This window comes from Jaculus jaculus, chromosome 1, assembly GCF_020740685.1.
Source record: "Jaculus jaculus isolate mJacJac1 chromosome 1, mJacJac1.mat.Y.cur, whole genome shotgun sequence".
NCBI classification, from domain to species: domain Eukaryota; kingdom Metazoa; phylum Chordata; class Mammalia; order Rodentia; family Dipodidae; genus Jaculus; species Jaculus jaculus.
In genome coordinates, this window is record NC_059102.1 from 220,687,892 (window position 1) to 220,701,103 (window position 13,212).

General features: G+C 44.7%; 1 protein-coding gene across 7 annotated transcripts in view; it reads right to left on the reverse strand.

Annotated features, from left to right (window-relative positions):
• Positions 1-13,212, reverse strand: part of Eps15l1 (epidermal growth factor receptor pathway substrate 15 like 1) — a 141,665-nt gene that overhangs the window by 74,904 nt on the left and 53,549 nt on the right. For all 7 annotated transcript variants that reach the window (XM_045148229.1, XM_045148235.1, XM_004665969.2 and 4 more), the window contains 3 exons: positions 12,606-12,668; positions 7,099-7,224; positions 3,200-3,259 (listed from right to left, as the gene is read on the reverse strand). In XM_045148229.1, the coding sequence (XP_045004164.1) occupies positions 3,200-3,259; positions 7,099-7,224; positions 12,606-12,668 (249 nt within the window). The remainder of the gene's footprint in view (positions 1-3,199; positions 3,260-7,098; positions 7,225-12,605; positions 12,669-13,212) is intronic.

A 13,212-nucleotide genomic window follows, 5' to 3' on the forward strand; every position in this document is an offset into this window, starting at 1 on the left:
CCCAACACATGTGTTTAACTACAGATGACTGAAACAAGCACAAGGCGAACCCACCCTTGCCATGACACGACCCCTCTCATCTGTGGGTTTGCTTCTGAGGTTTGAGTTACCAATGCAATATTACAAGGAACATTCCAGAAACAGAAAATATTAATCTAACTTTTATTAGAGTATATTATTCTAGTTATTTTATTATTGCTATTAATCACTTAGAGTGCTTAATTTACACTTTATCACAGATAAGTAATGCATGGGAAAAAACATGTATTTAGTACTTTTTGTGGTTTGGGTAAAGGAAACTACTATATGTCCTTTTACTACTTGACATGGTCATCAACATAGCCCAGAATCATGAATTTTAAAATTTATCTTAAAATGTAATTGGAGAGCTGGCACACCCATTTTCTTTCTCTGTCTACAAATAAAAAGAATTTTTTTTCTCTTTTTCGAAATTTTTTTGGGGTAGGGTCTCACGCTAGCCCAGGCTAACCTGGATTTCACTATGTAGTCTCAAGGTGACCTTGAACTCATAGTGATCCTCCTACCTCTGCCTCCCAAGTGCTGGGACTAAAGGCATGTGCCACTATAGCCCAGCTCTAAATAAAAAAAATTTTTTTAAAAAAAAACAACTTTATTTTTTTAACTTTTTTATTTGAGAGTGAAAGACACAGAGAGAAAGACAGATAGAGGGAGAGAGAGAGAATGGGCGCGCCAGGGCTTCCAGCCTCTGCAAACGAACTCCAGACGCGTGTGCCTGCTTGTGCATATGGCTAACGTGGGACCTGGGGAACCCAGCCTCGAACCAGGGTCCTTAGGCTTCACAGGCAAGCGCTTAACTGCTAAGCCATCTCTCCAGCCCTAAAATTTTTATACAATATTTTATTTTGGGCTGGAGAGATGGCTTACTGATTAAGGCATTTACCTGCAAAGCCTAAGGACCCAAGTTCAATTTCCTGAGACCCATGTAAGTGAAGGACCCAGAAACTGAAGGACACAATGACAAGCTTCAGCAGAGTGCTTCCCTGGTTAAAGGAACAAAGGGGCAGCTGCCTCACCCCCTGCCCAGCACACCTAAGACTTGTCCCTCCAACCTTCCTGCCCCGGCCAATTGAGAGATTTGTCCCGCCTACCTCCCTGTCCTGGCCAATCAAAATACAGACAAATGTTATTGCTGCTTGTTTAGCCAATCGCAACAGAGGTTGCTTAGTTACCTAGCTCCTGCCCACCAACCTTGCCCCCAATGTCCTAAGAAATCAACCAGTCATGTACCCATTCCCTACTTCTTTGTTCAAATCCCTATAAAAAACCTGGCCGTCCTGTCCTCCCCCCAACCCCCGCCCTGTTCGGGGCTCTTTTATGGATCCACTGCGTTGGTGAAGAGACAGAGCTTAAGCCCAAAATAAAGCTCCTTGCCCTTGCATAGGTGTATGGTTCTTCTTGGTGGTCACTGAGGGGGTGCCAAGAACTGGGCAGAACATAAGCCAGATGCACAAAGGGCACATGCGTCTGGAGTTCATTTGCAGTGGCTAGAGGCCATGGCATGCCCATCCTCTCCCTGTCTGTCTCTCTTATATTTCTTCTCTGCTTGCAAATAAATAAATTTTAAAAACATTTTACTTACTTTGTAGGCATGCACCTTACCCGCTAAGCCATCTCTCCATCCCTAAACTTTTACTTTTTTTTTTTTTTTTAAGTAATTGGGAGTGCTGAAGAGATGGTTTTAGTAGTTAAGGCACTTGCCTGAAAAGCCAAAGGACCCAGGTTCAATTCCTCAGGACCCACATAAGGCAGCTGCACATGGTAGTACACAAGGTAGCACATGTGCCTGGAGTTCTTTTGCTGCAGCTGAAAGCCCTGGTATGTCTATTCTCTCTCTTGCAAATAAATAAAATAAAATAAGTAACCGGAGCCAGCACATGGTGCACACCTTTATTCCCAGCACTGAGGAGGCAGAGACAGGATAATCACCATGAGTTTGAGGCCAGACTGGGATTACAGTGATTCCAGGTCAGCCTAGGCTAGAGGGAGACCCTACCTTGGGGGTGGGGAGAAGGAACTGGAGCCAGCTGTTGTGGCTTATGCCTTGAGTCTCTGTGCACTTGGCAGGCTGAAGTAGGAGGATGACTGTGAGTTTGAGGACAGCAGGTCAGCCTGGGCTAGAGTGAAACCCTACTTCCAAAAAAAAAAAAAAAAAAAAAGAGATAGAAGACAAAGGAACAGAAAAGCATTATGCCTGTAACTTAACTCTTTGAAAGCAGTTCAAAGGAAAAGGCGTCTGTAGAGCACAAAGAAAGACAAGTGGAGAAACAAGCATAGTACAATACAACATTAGTGAACTTGGGTAAGAGCTTCTTAAGACTTGCCACTATTACTACAACTTTTCTATGTATCTGGAATGATACCAAAATAAATTCTTTTTTGTGTGTTGTTCTCAAGGCAGGGTCTCACTGTAGCTCAGGCTGACCTGAAACTCACAGCGACGCTCTTACCACTGAGTGCTGGGATTGAAGGCGTGCACCACCACACCTACTTTAAAATAAACTCTTTTTAAGCCAGGTGTGGTGGCGCACACCTTTAATCCAGCACTTGGGAGGCAGAAGTAGGAGGACTGCTGTGAGTTCAAGGCCAACCTGAGACTACATAGTGAATTCCAGTTCAGCCTGAGCTAGAGCAAACCCCTACTTCGGAAAAACAAACAAGCAAAAAACAACCTCTTTTTTAAAAATAAATAGGCCAGGCATGGTGACGCACACCTTTAATCCCAGCAGTCAGGAGGCAGAGTCAGGAGGATTGCCGTGAGTTCAAGACTACCCTGACACTACATAGTGAATCCCAGGTTAGCCTGAGCCAGAGACAGACCCTACCTCGAAAAACCAAAAAAAAAAGTAATTCTGGCCATGGTGGCATGTGCTTGTAATCCCTGCTCTGGACAGAGACACAGGGGGAGTCCCGGAGTTTGCTGGCCAGCCAGTCTAGGTTAATTGGTAAGCTCCAGGCCAACAAGGAACCCTGTCTCATAAAAGGTTCATAGTGCCTAAAGAAAAGAACCATACCCAAGTTTGTTCTCTGGAATTTACATGCACACATGTGCCATCATACCACATTTTAAAACGAAGAAAAACAAAGGAATCCAGAATCCCCAACATAAACTATACATTTCCTTCCTCAGCCAGGTGGGAAGGGATAAGGCAGTACCTACCACAGCGAACTCATCTCGGTCCAAGTGTCCATCCTTGTCGATGTCACTTAGGTCCCAGACCTGCAAGGGACAGACAAATCAGTGAGGGTTATACAGGAGAAAGGACCTGTGCAAGGACCGGCCAACCAGAATCAGCCTCTGAGTTGACATGCTGAGGTATGCAGACCAGGCAACCAAAATGCATTGAGCCAATCTGGGGCAGGAAAGATGGCTTAGCAGTTAAGGTGTTTGCCTGCAAAGCCAAAGGACCCAGGTTTGATTCCCCAGTACCCACAAGATGTACAAGGTGGTACATGTGTCTAGAGTTTGTTTGCTGTGGCTGAAGGCCCTGGTGTACTCATTCTCTCTTTTTCTCTCTGTCTGCCTCTCTCTCTCTCTCTGATCTGTGTTGGGTGGCAAGGCAGAAGGATTGCGAGTTCAAGGCCAATCTGGACAACAAACAGTTTCAAGTTCATCCTGACCACATAGCACACATGTAACTACATAGTCTCAAAAGACCAAATTAAGGGCCACCCTGAGATTACAGAGTGAATTTCCAGACCAGCCTGGGCTACAGTGAGACCCAACCTTAAAAAAAAATTTTTTTTTAATTTGCCAGGCATGGTGGCACATGCCTTTAATCCCAGCACTCGGGAGGCAGAGGTAGGAGGATTGCCAAGAATTCGAGGCTACCCTTAGACTACATAGTTAATTCCAGGTCAGCCTGGACCAGAGACCCTACCTTGAAAAACCAAAAATAAATAAATAAATAAATAAATAAATTTTTAAACTGGGCATGGTCTTAATCCTAGGAGGAGAAGATAAGGGAGGGGAGAGGAGAGGGGGGAAGAGAGGGAAGGGGGAGGAGAAGGGAAAAGAGGGGAAAGGAAGGGAGGGGGGAGGAGGAGTGGAGAGAGAAACCACTGAGCTACATCCCTACCCCTTTACTAGGGGATTGTAGGTGGGTACTCATCCACTGAGCCACAACTATAGTCCCCTCCCTCACTAGGGATTCTAGGCTCAACTCTAAGCCCAGTACCTGTAAGGTTTCTTTATAAAGTTGCATTCATTTTTAAGTATAGCCTTGCATGTGATCTCTGGGGACTGGGTGTGAAGCCAATAAGCCACGACCAGCCTTACTGGCTCCATAATCCTCTTCCTTGCCCAGACTCTCCATTGGAGCAATACCAATGTCATTGCCAGCTGGTCAGTCTCTGTAAAACAAGCTGTGCTCTGTAGGATATTAGGCCATGTCCCTGGTCTGTACCCAGCAGGAGACAGGAGTACTGGAGCCAGCTCAGACAAGCAAACATGCCTAGAGTGGTAATATCCCCTGGGCCCTAACCTCATCATACCAGGTGGCCTCAGCCTTTGTTCCCCTCAAGTTGTCTCCTGCCTAGACTGGTTTTTGAAATATTTTTCTTTATTTATTTGGAGGGAGGGAAGGAAGGAATGAGAATGGGCATGCCAGGGGCTTCTTGCCACTGTAAATGAACTCCAAATGCATACACCATGTTGTACACCTGGATCTTTGTGCATACTGGGGAATCAAACCCAAGCTATCAGGCTTAGCAATCAAGCACTTTTAACCGCTAAGCAATAACCCCAACCCACCTGCCTAGACTTCTAATCCCCTTATTTGGAGGGTACACCCCAGAGCATTCCTTTTGGAAGTCCACACCTGCCCAACCTGCCCACTGTTCGTCTCTACTCCTGCTCATATGAGCCAAGCTATATGGGGGACAGTGCTGACCATAGTGAGGAGGATAGGTCAGGGGACCTGTCCCAGAAGATACTACTCCCACACATCTCTCTCTTCACCTGTCACTGTTGGTGTGGTTGTTTGATTCAGGTGTCCCCCATAAACTTAAGTGTTTGCAATGCCAAGTCCCCAAGCTGATAGTAATTTGGGAATTAAGCCCTCCTAGAGGCAGTGTATTTTGGGGGGCAGGCTTATCAATGTTATAGTCAGCTTCCTCTTGCCAGTATTTGACACACTTTCCTGTTGCTGTTGACTATCTGATATTGGCCAGGAGATGATGTCCACCTTCTGTTCATGTCATCATTTTCCCCTGCCATCATGGAGCTTCCCTTAAGCCTGTAGGTCAAATGTTTTTCCCACAAGCTGCTCTTGGTTGGGTGTTTTCTGCCAGCAATGTGAACCTGACTGCAACAATTGGTGACCAGGGTGACCATTTCCTCATCTCTAGTATGGGGGGCAGCAGCCATAGCAAGGAAGTAGCAAATGCTCAAAGATCATTTGTGCAGAGCACTAGCACAAGGCTAATATGTAGTAAGCCTTCAAAAGGAAACATCAGAAGCTTAGCCATTATGTATACATTTGTTCTCCCTTGCTATCTGATGCTATCCCATCTTCCTAGTACTCAATACAAGGCCTGACCAGCACTGGCTCTAAAAAAGCTTGCTGAATGATGGAGCAGATGCAAGATAGTGGGTGTGTGGGAGCACAGACAAATGAGTGTGTAAATGCAGGGAAGTACAAAGATGAACTGTTTCTGGGAACATGGATAAATGAGTGTGTGAATGAATACAGGGACAGATACCAAGATGTAAGTGTGCACGAATGCAAGGGAACACAGAAACAAAGATGCATGTACATGTGGGAGACACATGAATGAGTATATGAATATAGGGGTGCAAATACAAAGATGTATGCATGGAAGCACAGACAAATTAGTGTATGAATGTAGAGAACACAGACACAAAGATGTGCGTGAAAGTAAAGGAACGAATGCAGACATGAAGTCAAGGACTCATGGCTACAGAAATGCACCAGGTAAGAGGAACATGCACATACAGATGCATGGACAGATCAATCGCACAAGCACATGCATGGCTTGTCTGGAGTAGGGAAAGAGGGTGCTGGGATTACAGGTGAGCACTATCACACCCACAAAAACTGAAGCACTTTAAAAAAAATAGAATGCATTTGGGAGGTTAAAGTAGAAGGATCATAAAACTCAGTATGTAGCCAAGGTCATCCTTTCAGTTTGAAGCCAGCCTACACTATGTGAGATCTTGTCCTAAAAGAAGCCAAAAACAAAAGCCCAAAATAGAATGCCAGAAATTTTTGCTATACCTGCAGCAGAGACTGACAGGTGGAAAAAAATTATTTGAAAATAGAAGCCAAGCTTGGTGGTATACACCTGTAATGCCAACTCTTCGGAGGCAGAGGCAAGAAGATTGCTGCAAGGTTCAGGACAGCCTTGTCTACACAGCAAATTCTAGGCCAGCCTGGGCTATAGAGACTGTTTTAGAAAGAAAAAAAAGGGAGAGGAATGTAGGGTAGATGAGGATAGGGTAGGGCAGAGCAGGGGGAGGGAGGGAGAGGAAGACAGGAAACTAGCTAGCTGGAAATGTAGCTAAATGGTAGAGTACCTGCATAGTATGTATAAGGCCTAGGTTGAATTCCTAGCATGAAAAGAGAAAGAGAGAGAGAAGTTGCTGAATTTAGTGGTACACACGTTTGACCCCAGCATTAAGGAGGCAGAGGTAGGAGAATCTGCTGTGAGTCTGAGGCCAGCCAGAGACTATGGAATGAATTCCAGGTCAGCCTGGGCTAGAGTAAGACCCTATCTCATAAAAAATAAAAAAATAAAAAACCAAAGGAATGAAGAGAGGAAGGAAGGGAGATGAAAAATAAATATATAGAGACATGTACACACAAGCAACTAATGGGGTACTGCAGGGCTGCACTCCAGGTTGGCTCTGCTGTCACATGCACAGGCGGTAATCTCCCTCCTATACCATGCTCCCTTCTTGAAATACAAGGGTCCCAGCATCTTCGCCAAGACCCTGACTGTGAAGCATCAACAGTATAGGAGAACACAAAGCAGAAGCCTCACAAGAATCTATGCAAATGGTGTAAGCCAACATGGTGCAGGGCAGTGGGTGCTTACCCTGCCCAGGACATCCAGAGGTAGCTTCGAGTTCATGAGTACCGGCTTGACCTTGTCGCCAGAAAGCAGACCATTGATGGGTAAGAGGCTTTCAAAAATGCCATCAAATTTTGCCTTCTCCTCCACCTTGTGGGAATGAAAGAGCTGGAGTGAGTACAAAAACATACCGAGTAACCAGCTTGCACTCCTGCCTAACCAAGCCCAGTGGAAACCTTAACTCTTGGCCACAAGATGTCTTCAACAGTTTATGCTTTTGTTTGCTAGCATGTGTTAAGGCCCTAGGTCCAATCTTGAGAGAAATGGGGTAAGGGGACAGGATAAATGAAGATATAGACATGAATGTCCTTGCAGTTACTGGGCTCAAAATTCCAAAGTGAATTCATGCTTTGATAGGAATAGCTTTCTGGTACTTCAGGCCTCTGGCCACAGTCAGGAGAGAGCTGGCCCCAGATTTTGCTTTGTCCTTGGCAGATGCCAAGGATATAAAGATGACTCTACTATCTCTAAAAACCCTTTCAGACACACTACACATATTTAAATTAGGAGCAAATACAATCAGCATCAGCTTTAAGTCAGGTATGGTCGCTCAGTCTTACCATTCCAGCATTTGGGAGGCTGAGGCAAGAGAATCAAGAATTTGAAGCTAGCTTGGGCTACACTGTAAGTCTCAAAAAAAAAAAATCAATTTCGCCAGGCACACGCCTTTAATCCCAGCACTTGGGAGGCAGAGGTAGGTGGATCGCCGTGAATTTGAGGCCACCCTGAGATTACATAGTGAATCCCAGGTCGGCCTGGGCTACAGTGAGACCCTACCTCGAAAAACAAAAAACTAAAAAATCAATTTCATGGGCTGGAGAGACAGCAATCAAGGCATTTGCCTGTGAAGCCTAAGGACCCAGGTTTGAATCCTCAGAACCCATGGTAAGCCAGATGCACATGGTAGCACATGCGTCTGGAATTCGTCTGCAGTGGCTAGAGGCCCTGGCATGCCTATTCTCTCCCTCATAAATAAATAAATGGAAATTTTAAAAATCAATTTCAAACACAGGAAGCACTGCTTCTCATAAATCAAAAACAATGTAAGTGATGCATCTCAGTGGTGGAGTGCTAGCCCAGCATGCGTCATGAAGCCTGAAGTTCCATCCCCAACACCTTAAGCAAGCAAGCAAAAACAGTGCTTTTGAAAAGTGGGCTGAGGATGACTTGGTAAGAGAGCTTGCCTAACATGCACAAAGTCTTAGGTTCAATTCCCAACAATGCATAAACAGGATGCAGTGGTATACATCTATAATTCCAGTACTCAGGAAGTGGAGGATCAGGAATTCAAGGACTTCTTCAATTACATAGAGGCCAGCTTTGACTACATGAGACTCTTAGCATTAAAAAAAAAAAAAAAGAAAAAAGAAAAGCTGGCTGGGTGTTGTGGCATATGCCTTTAATCCCAGCACTTGGTAGGCAGAGGCAGGAGGACTGCTGTGCATTTGAGGCCACCCTGAGTTTAAAGAGTGAGTTCCAGGTCAAACTGGGCTACAGCAAAATCCTACCTTGAAACCCCCCCACCCCCCCCCCAAAAAAAGAGTAGGCTGGAGAGATTGTTCAGTGGTTAGGGCACTTGCCTGCAAAGCCTAATGATCCAGGTTCAATTCCCCAGCACCCATGTAAAGGCCAGATGCAGAAAGTGGTGCATGTATCTGGAGATTGACTGTGCAGTGGCTAGAGGTTCTGGAAAGCCCATAGTCTCATTCATTCATTTATTCTCTTTCTCTCTCACAAATAAATAAATGAAATATATTTTATATTATTATTTTTTTTGTTTTGTTTTTTCAAGGTAGGGTCTCACTCTAGCCCAGACTGGGCGAGAATTCACTATGGAGTCTCAGGGTGGCCTCAAACTCACAGCAATCCTCCTAATCTGCTTCCCGAGTGCTGGAATTAAAGGCCTACGCCACCATGCCCAGCTATGAAATATTTTAAAAAATAAAAATAAAAGATATAAGGCCCAGGCTATAGCTCAGTGCACTGCACTTGTCTGGCATGCTGAAAGCCCTGGGTTCCACTGCCAATAATATAAGAAAAACTAAAGGTGAGAAAATAAGACAAGTGGAAACAAATGAAAGGGGGGAGTCCTCATGTTATCTGATGGTATCTGTATCCTATGTATATTGCCTCTGGGACGATTCTGTGCTTATTAGAAGATAACACGCCAAGGGCTGGAGAAATGGCTTAGCAGTTTCAAGATCAAGTGTAGTATAAAGCGAAACATGCATCTGGAGTTCATTTGCAGTGGCTGGAGGCCCTGGTACACTCACTGTCTCTCTGTGTCTCTCTCCTCTCTTTCCCTGCTTGCAAATAAAAATATTTTAAAAAAGAAAATATCACACTAAGGCATTTTCCTTTTCATTATGCATGCATGTGCACATGCGTGTGGAAGCCAGACAACAACCTCAGAAACACCATCCACCTGTTTTTTTGTTTTATTTATTTATTTATTTATTTATTTATTTATTTATTTATTTATTTGAGAGCGACAGACACAGAGAGAAAGACACATAGAGGGAGAGAGAGAGAATGGGCACGCCAGGGCTTCCAGCCTCTGCAAACAAACTCCAGACGCGTGCGCCCCCTTGTGCATCTGGCTACCATGGGACCTGGGGAACCGAGCCTCGAACTGGGGTCCTTAGACTTCACAGGCAAGTGCTTAACCACTAAGCCATCTCTCCAGCCCACCATCCACCTGTTTTAAGAGAGGGTCTGTTAATGATCTGGAGCTAATTAGTCTAGACTTTCCAGTGAGCACCAGAGATCTTGTCCACCTCCCCAGCACCAGGATTACAGGTATGCACAACCATTCTCACCCTTTTAAAATTATTTTGTCTGGGCTGGAGAGATGGCTTAGCGGTTAAACGCTTGCCAGGTTAGCCTAAGGACCCCGGTTTGAGGCTCAATTCCCCAGGACCCACGTTAGCCAGATGCACAAGGGGGTGCACGCGTCTGGAGTTCGTTTGCAGTGGCTAGAGGCCTTGGCATGCCCATTCTCTCTCTCTGTTGCTCTTAAAGAAATAAAAATAAACAACAAAAAAATTATTTTGTCTATGTATGGGTATGTATGGGCACATGCATGTCAATGATATGCTTGTGGAAGTCAGAGGACAACCTTGGTGAGTTAGTCTTCTTTCACTTGGTTTGAGACAGGGTTTCTCTTGCTTGCTGCTGGGAAGACCAGGCTAGCTGGCCTTAAGCTTTAAGATTCTCCTGACTGCATACCACCCATTGCTGTAGGCACCTTGGGATTACAGGCATGTGTGCCACTTTGAACCTGGCACATGGGTTATTAGGATCTGAACTCCAATGGGCAGGCTTGCAGAGCAAATACCTTTAACCAAAAAAAAAGGGCTGGAGAGATAGCTTAGCGGTTAAGCGCGTGCCTGTGAAGCCTAAGGACCCCGGTTCGAGGCTCGGTTCCCCAGGTCCCACGTTAGCCAGATGCACAAGGGGGCGCACGCATCTGGAGTTCGTTTGCAGAGGCTGGAATATTATATATATATCCACCCCCCAAGGTAGGATCTCATTCTAGCCCAGGCTGAGCTGAAACTCACTATGTAGTCTCAGGGTGGCCTCGAACTCATGGCAATCTTCCTACCTCTGCTTCCTGAGTGCTGGGATTAAAGGCGTGTGCCACCACACCTGGCTTTTATCTTTATTTTTTGTGTGTATGCATGTGGTATATGAATAGATGCAGGTTCATAGGTGTGGAGGAATATATGTGTGTCCATGCAATGCTAGAAGTCTTCCTCTATTGTTCTTTGTCTTATTCTTTAAGACTGAACCTGGAGTTAACTAATTCAGCTAGACTATCATAGCCAGTAAGCCCCAGGGACTCCTTGTCTCCATCTCCCTAGGGCTGAGATTTCAGGCATATGCCAACCACACCTAGCATTTTTATGCAGGTTCTAAGGATCTCACTCAGGTTCTAATATTGCAAGGTAAGCACTTTACAAACTGAATCATCTTCCTAGACCTTCTTTTTCTTTTTTGAGGATGGGTCATACTATGTAGCCCTGGCTAGCCTAGAACTCCTGATCTTTCTTCCTCAGGCTCCCCAACACTGGGATGACATGTGCCACCACAACTGGATGGTAGTTTTTCCTTTCTGGAAATACTACATCCTTCCAGTCTTTCAAAATAATAGTCTAGGGCTGTAGAGATGGCGTAGTAGTTAAGGCACTTGCCTGCAAAGCCAAAGGACCCATGTTCAAATTCTCCAGGACCCATGTAAGCCAGATGTACAAAGTGGCACATGCATCTGGAGTTTATTTGCAGTGGTTAGAGACCCTAGCATACCCATTCTCATTCTGTCTCTCACTCAAATAAATAAAAAAATTTTTTTTAATATTTTTAAAGGAATTTTCTGTAAGTACTGAGTAAAACCTTTTCAGAAAGCAGTGTGAGTCAGGCATGGTGGCAAATACCTTTAGTCCCAGCACTCAGAAGGCTGAGGTATGAGGATAGCCTCAAGTTCAAGGCTAGCCTGGGACTACAGCTGAAGTTCCAGATCAGCCTAGGCCAAAATGAGACTCTGCTTTAAGTGGGAAAAAAATGCAGTGTGATCCTCAGGTAGAACAGAGCGACAGTAGAGACCTGGCTGAAGTCAGTTCTGTGTGCACTTGGAACTGCGCACTCACCCAGGCCTCCTAATTACCACTATCATTCTGATGTGCCAATAGCAGCGAAACCACAGAATGTGCCAAGAGTTTAACTACTGCTTAACTTCCAACTTCCAACTACAGTGAAAAGGACAATGAAAAGCTATTTCCCAAGCTAGTGGTATATACCTGTCATCCTAGCACTTGGGAGGCCAAAACAAGACTACTCAAGTTCTAGGCCAGCCTGGGCTATACAGCAAGATTCTATCTCAAAAGAACAAATCTAGGCTGAAGAGATGGTTCAATATTTAAAGGCACTTGCTTGCAAAACCTACCAACCTGAGTACCCAAGTAAAGCCAGATGCAAAAAGTGGTACATGCATCTAGTGTTTATAACAGCATAGCTATCCTACCTCAGCCTCCTGAGTGCTGGGATTAAAGGCGTCTAGCAAAAAAAAAAAAAAAGTAATAATTTAAAAAAAAAACACCACACAACATGGCCTGGATAGATTTCTCAGTGGTTAAGATGCTTGCCTACAAAGCCTAAGGATCTGGGTTCAATTCCCTAGTACCCACATAAAGCCAAATGCAAAAGGTGGTGCACATGTCTGGAGTCTGAAGTGGCTAGAGGCCCTGGCACACCCATTCTATCTGCCTCTTTCTCCCTCCTTCCCTCCCTCATAAATAAATAAAACATTTTTTAAAAATGATGACAACAGCAGCAAAAAAAAAAAATAAGACTAGTGTCTCCCTAAATTCCATGGCTGTTTACAGATAAAACAGATGACAAACAGTGTTTTGCACCACATCATAAATGACCAGTGCACCCATGAAGCACAATGTGGGGTTGTCCTTCTCACTTACCCTCACAGCCCAATGGGTTTCTGCAGAAGGTGGTGTGGCCATCAGTGGGCTGCTGGTGTCATGCTAAGGAAGAGAGAAACATGGTGGTGCCTTGTGACTGAGGAGTTAAATGACAAGAGGAAGCATTGACTGAAAAGAATCACATTTCAAAGTGCTTTCCAGAAAGTGGAAGGCCTGAAAACATGGAATGACCTTATAACCCAGGAGTTTCACTCCTTAGTATATAGAGCCAAAAGAAGTAAAAATAGGAGTACATATGAATGCATGAGTGCTTGCACCATTTACAACAGTCAAAAGGTATAAATGCCCAAAATGTCTATGGGCTTATCAATACAGTGTGGTTCAGCCACACAATACAGTATTACTCTACCATGAAAATAATAAAACCTTAGCCGGGCGTGGTGGCGCACACCTTTAATCCCAGCACTCGGGAGGCAGAGGTAGGAAGATCGCCATGAGTTCAAAGCCACCCTGAGACTACAGAGTTAATTCTAGGTCAGCCTGGACCAGAGCGAGACCCCACCTCAAAAAACCAAAAAAACTTAAAAAATAAATAAATAAATAAATAAAACCTTGAACTATGCTATAATGCAGATGAAGCTCAAAA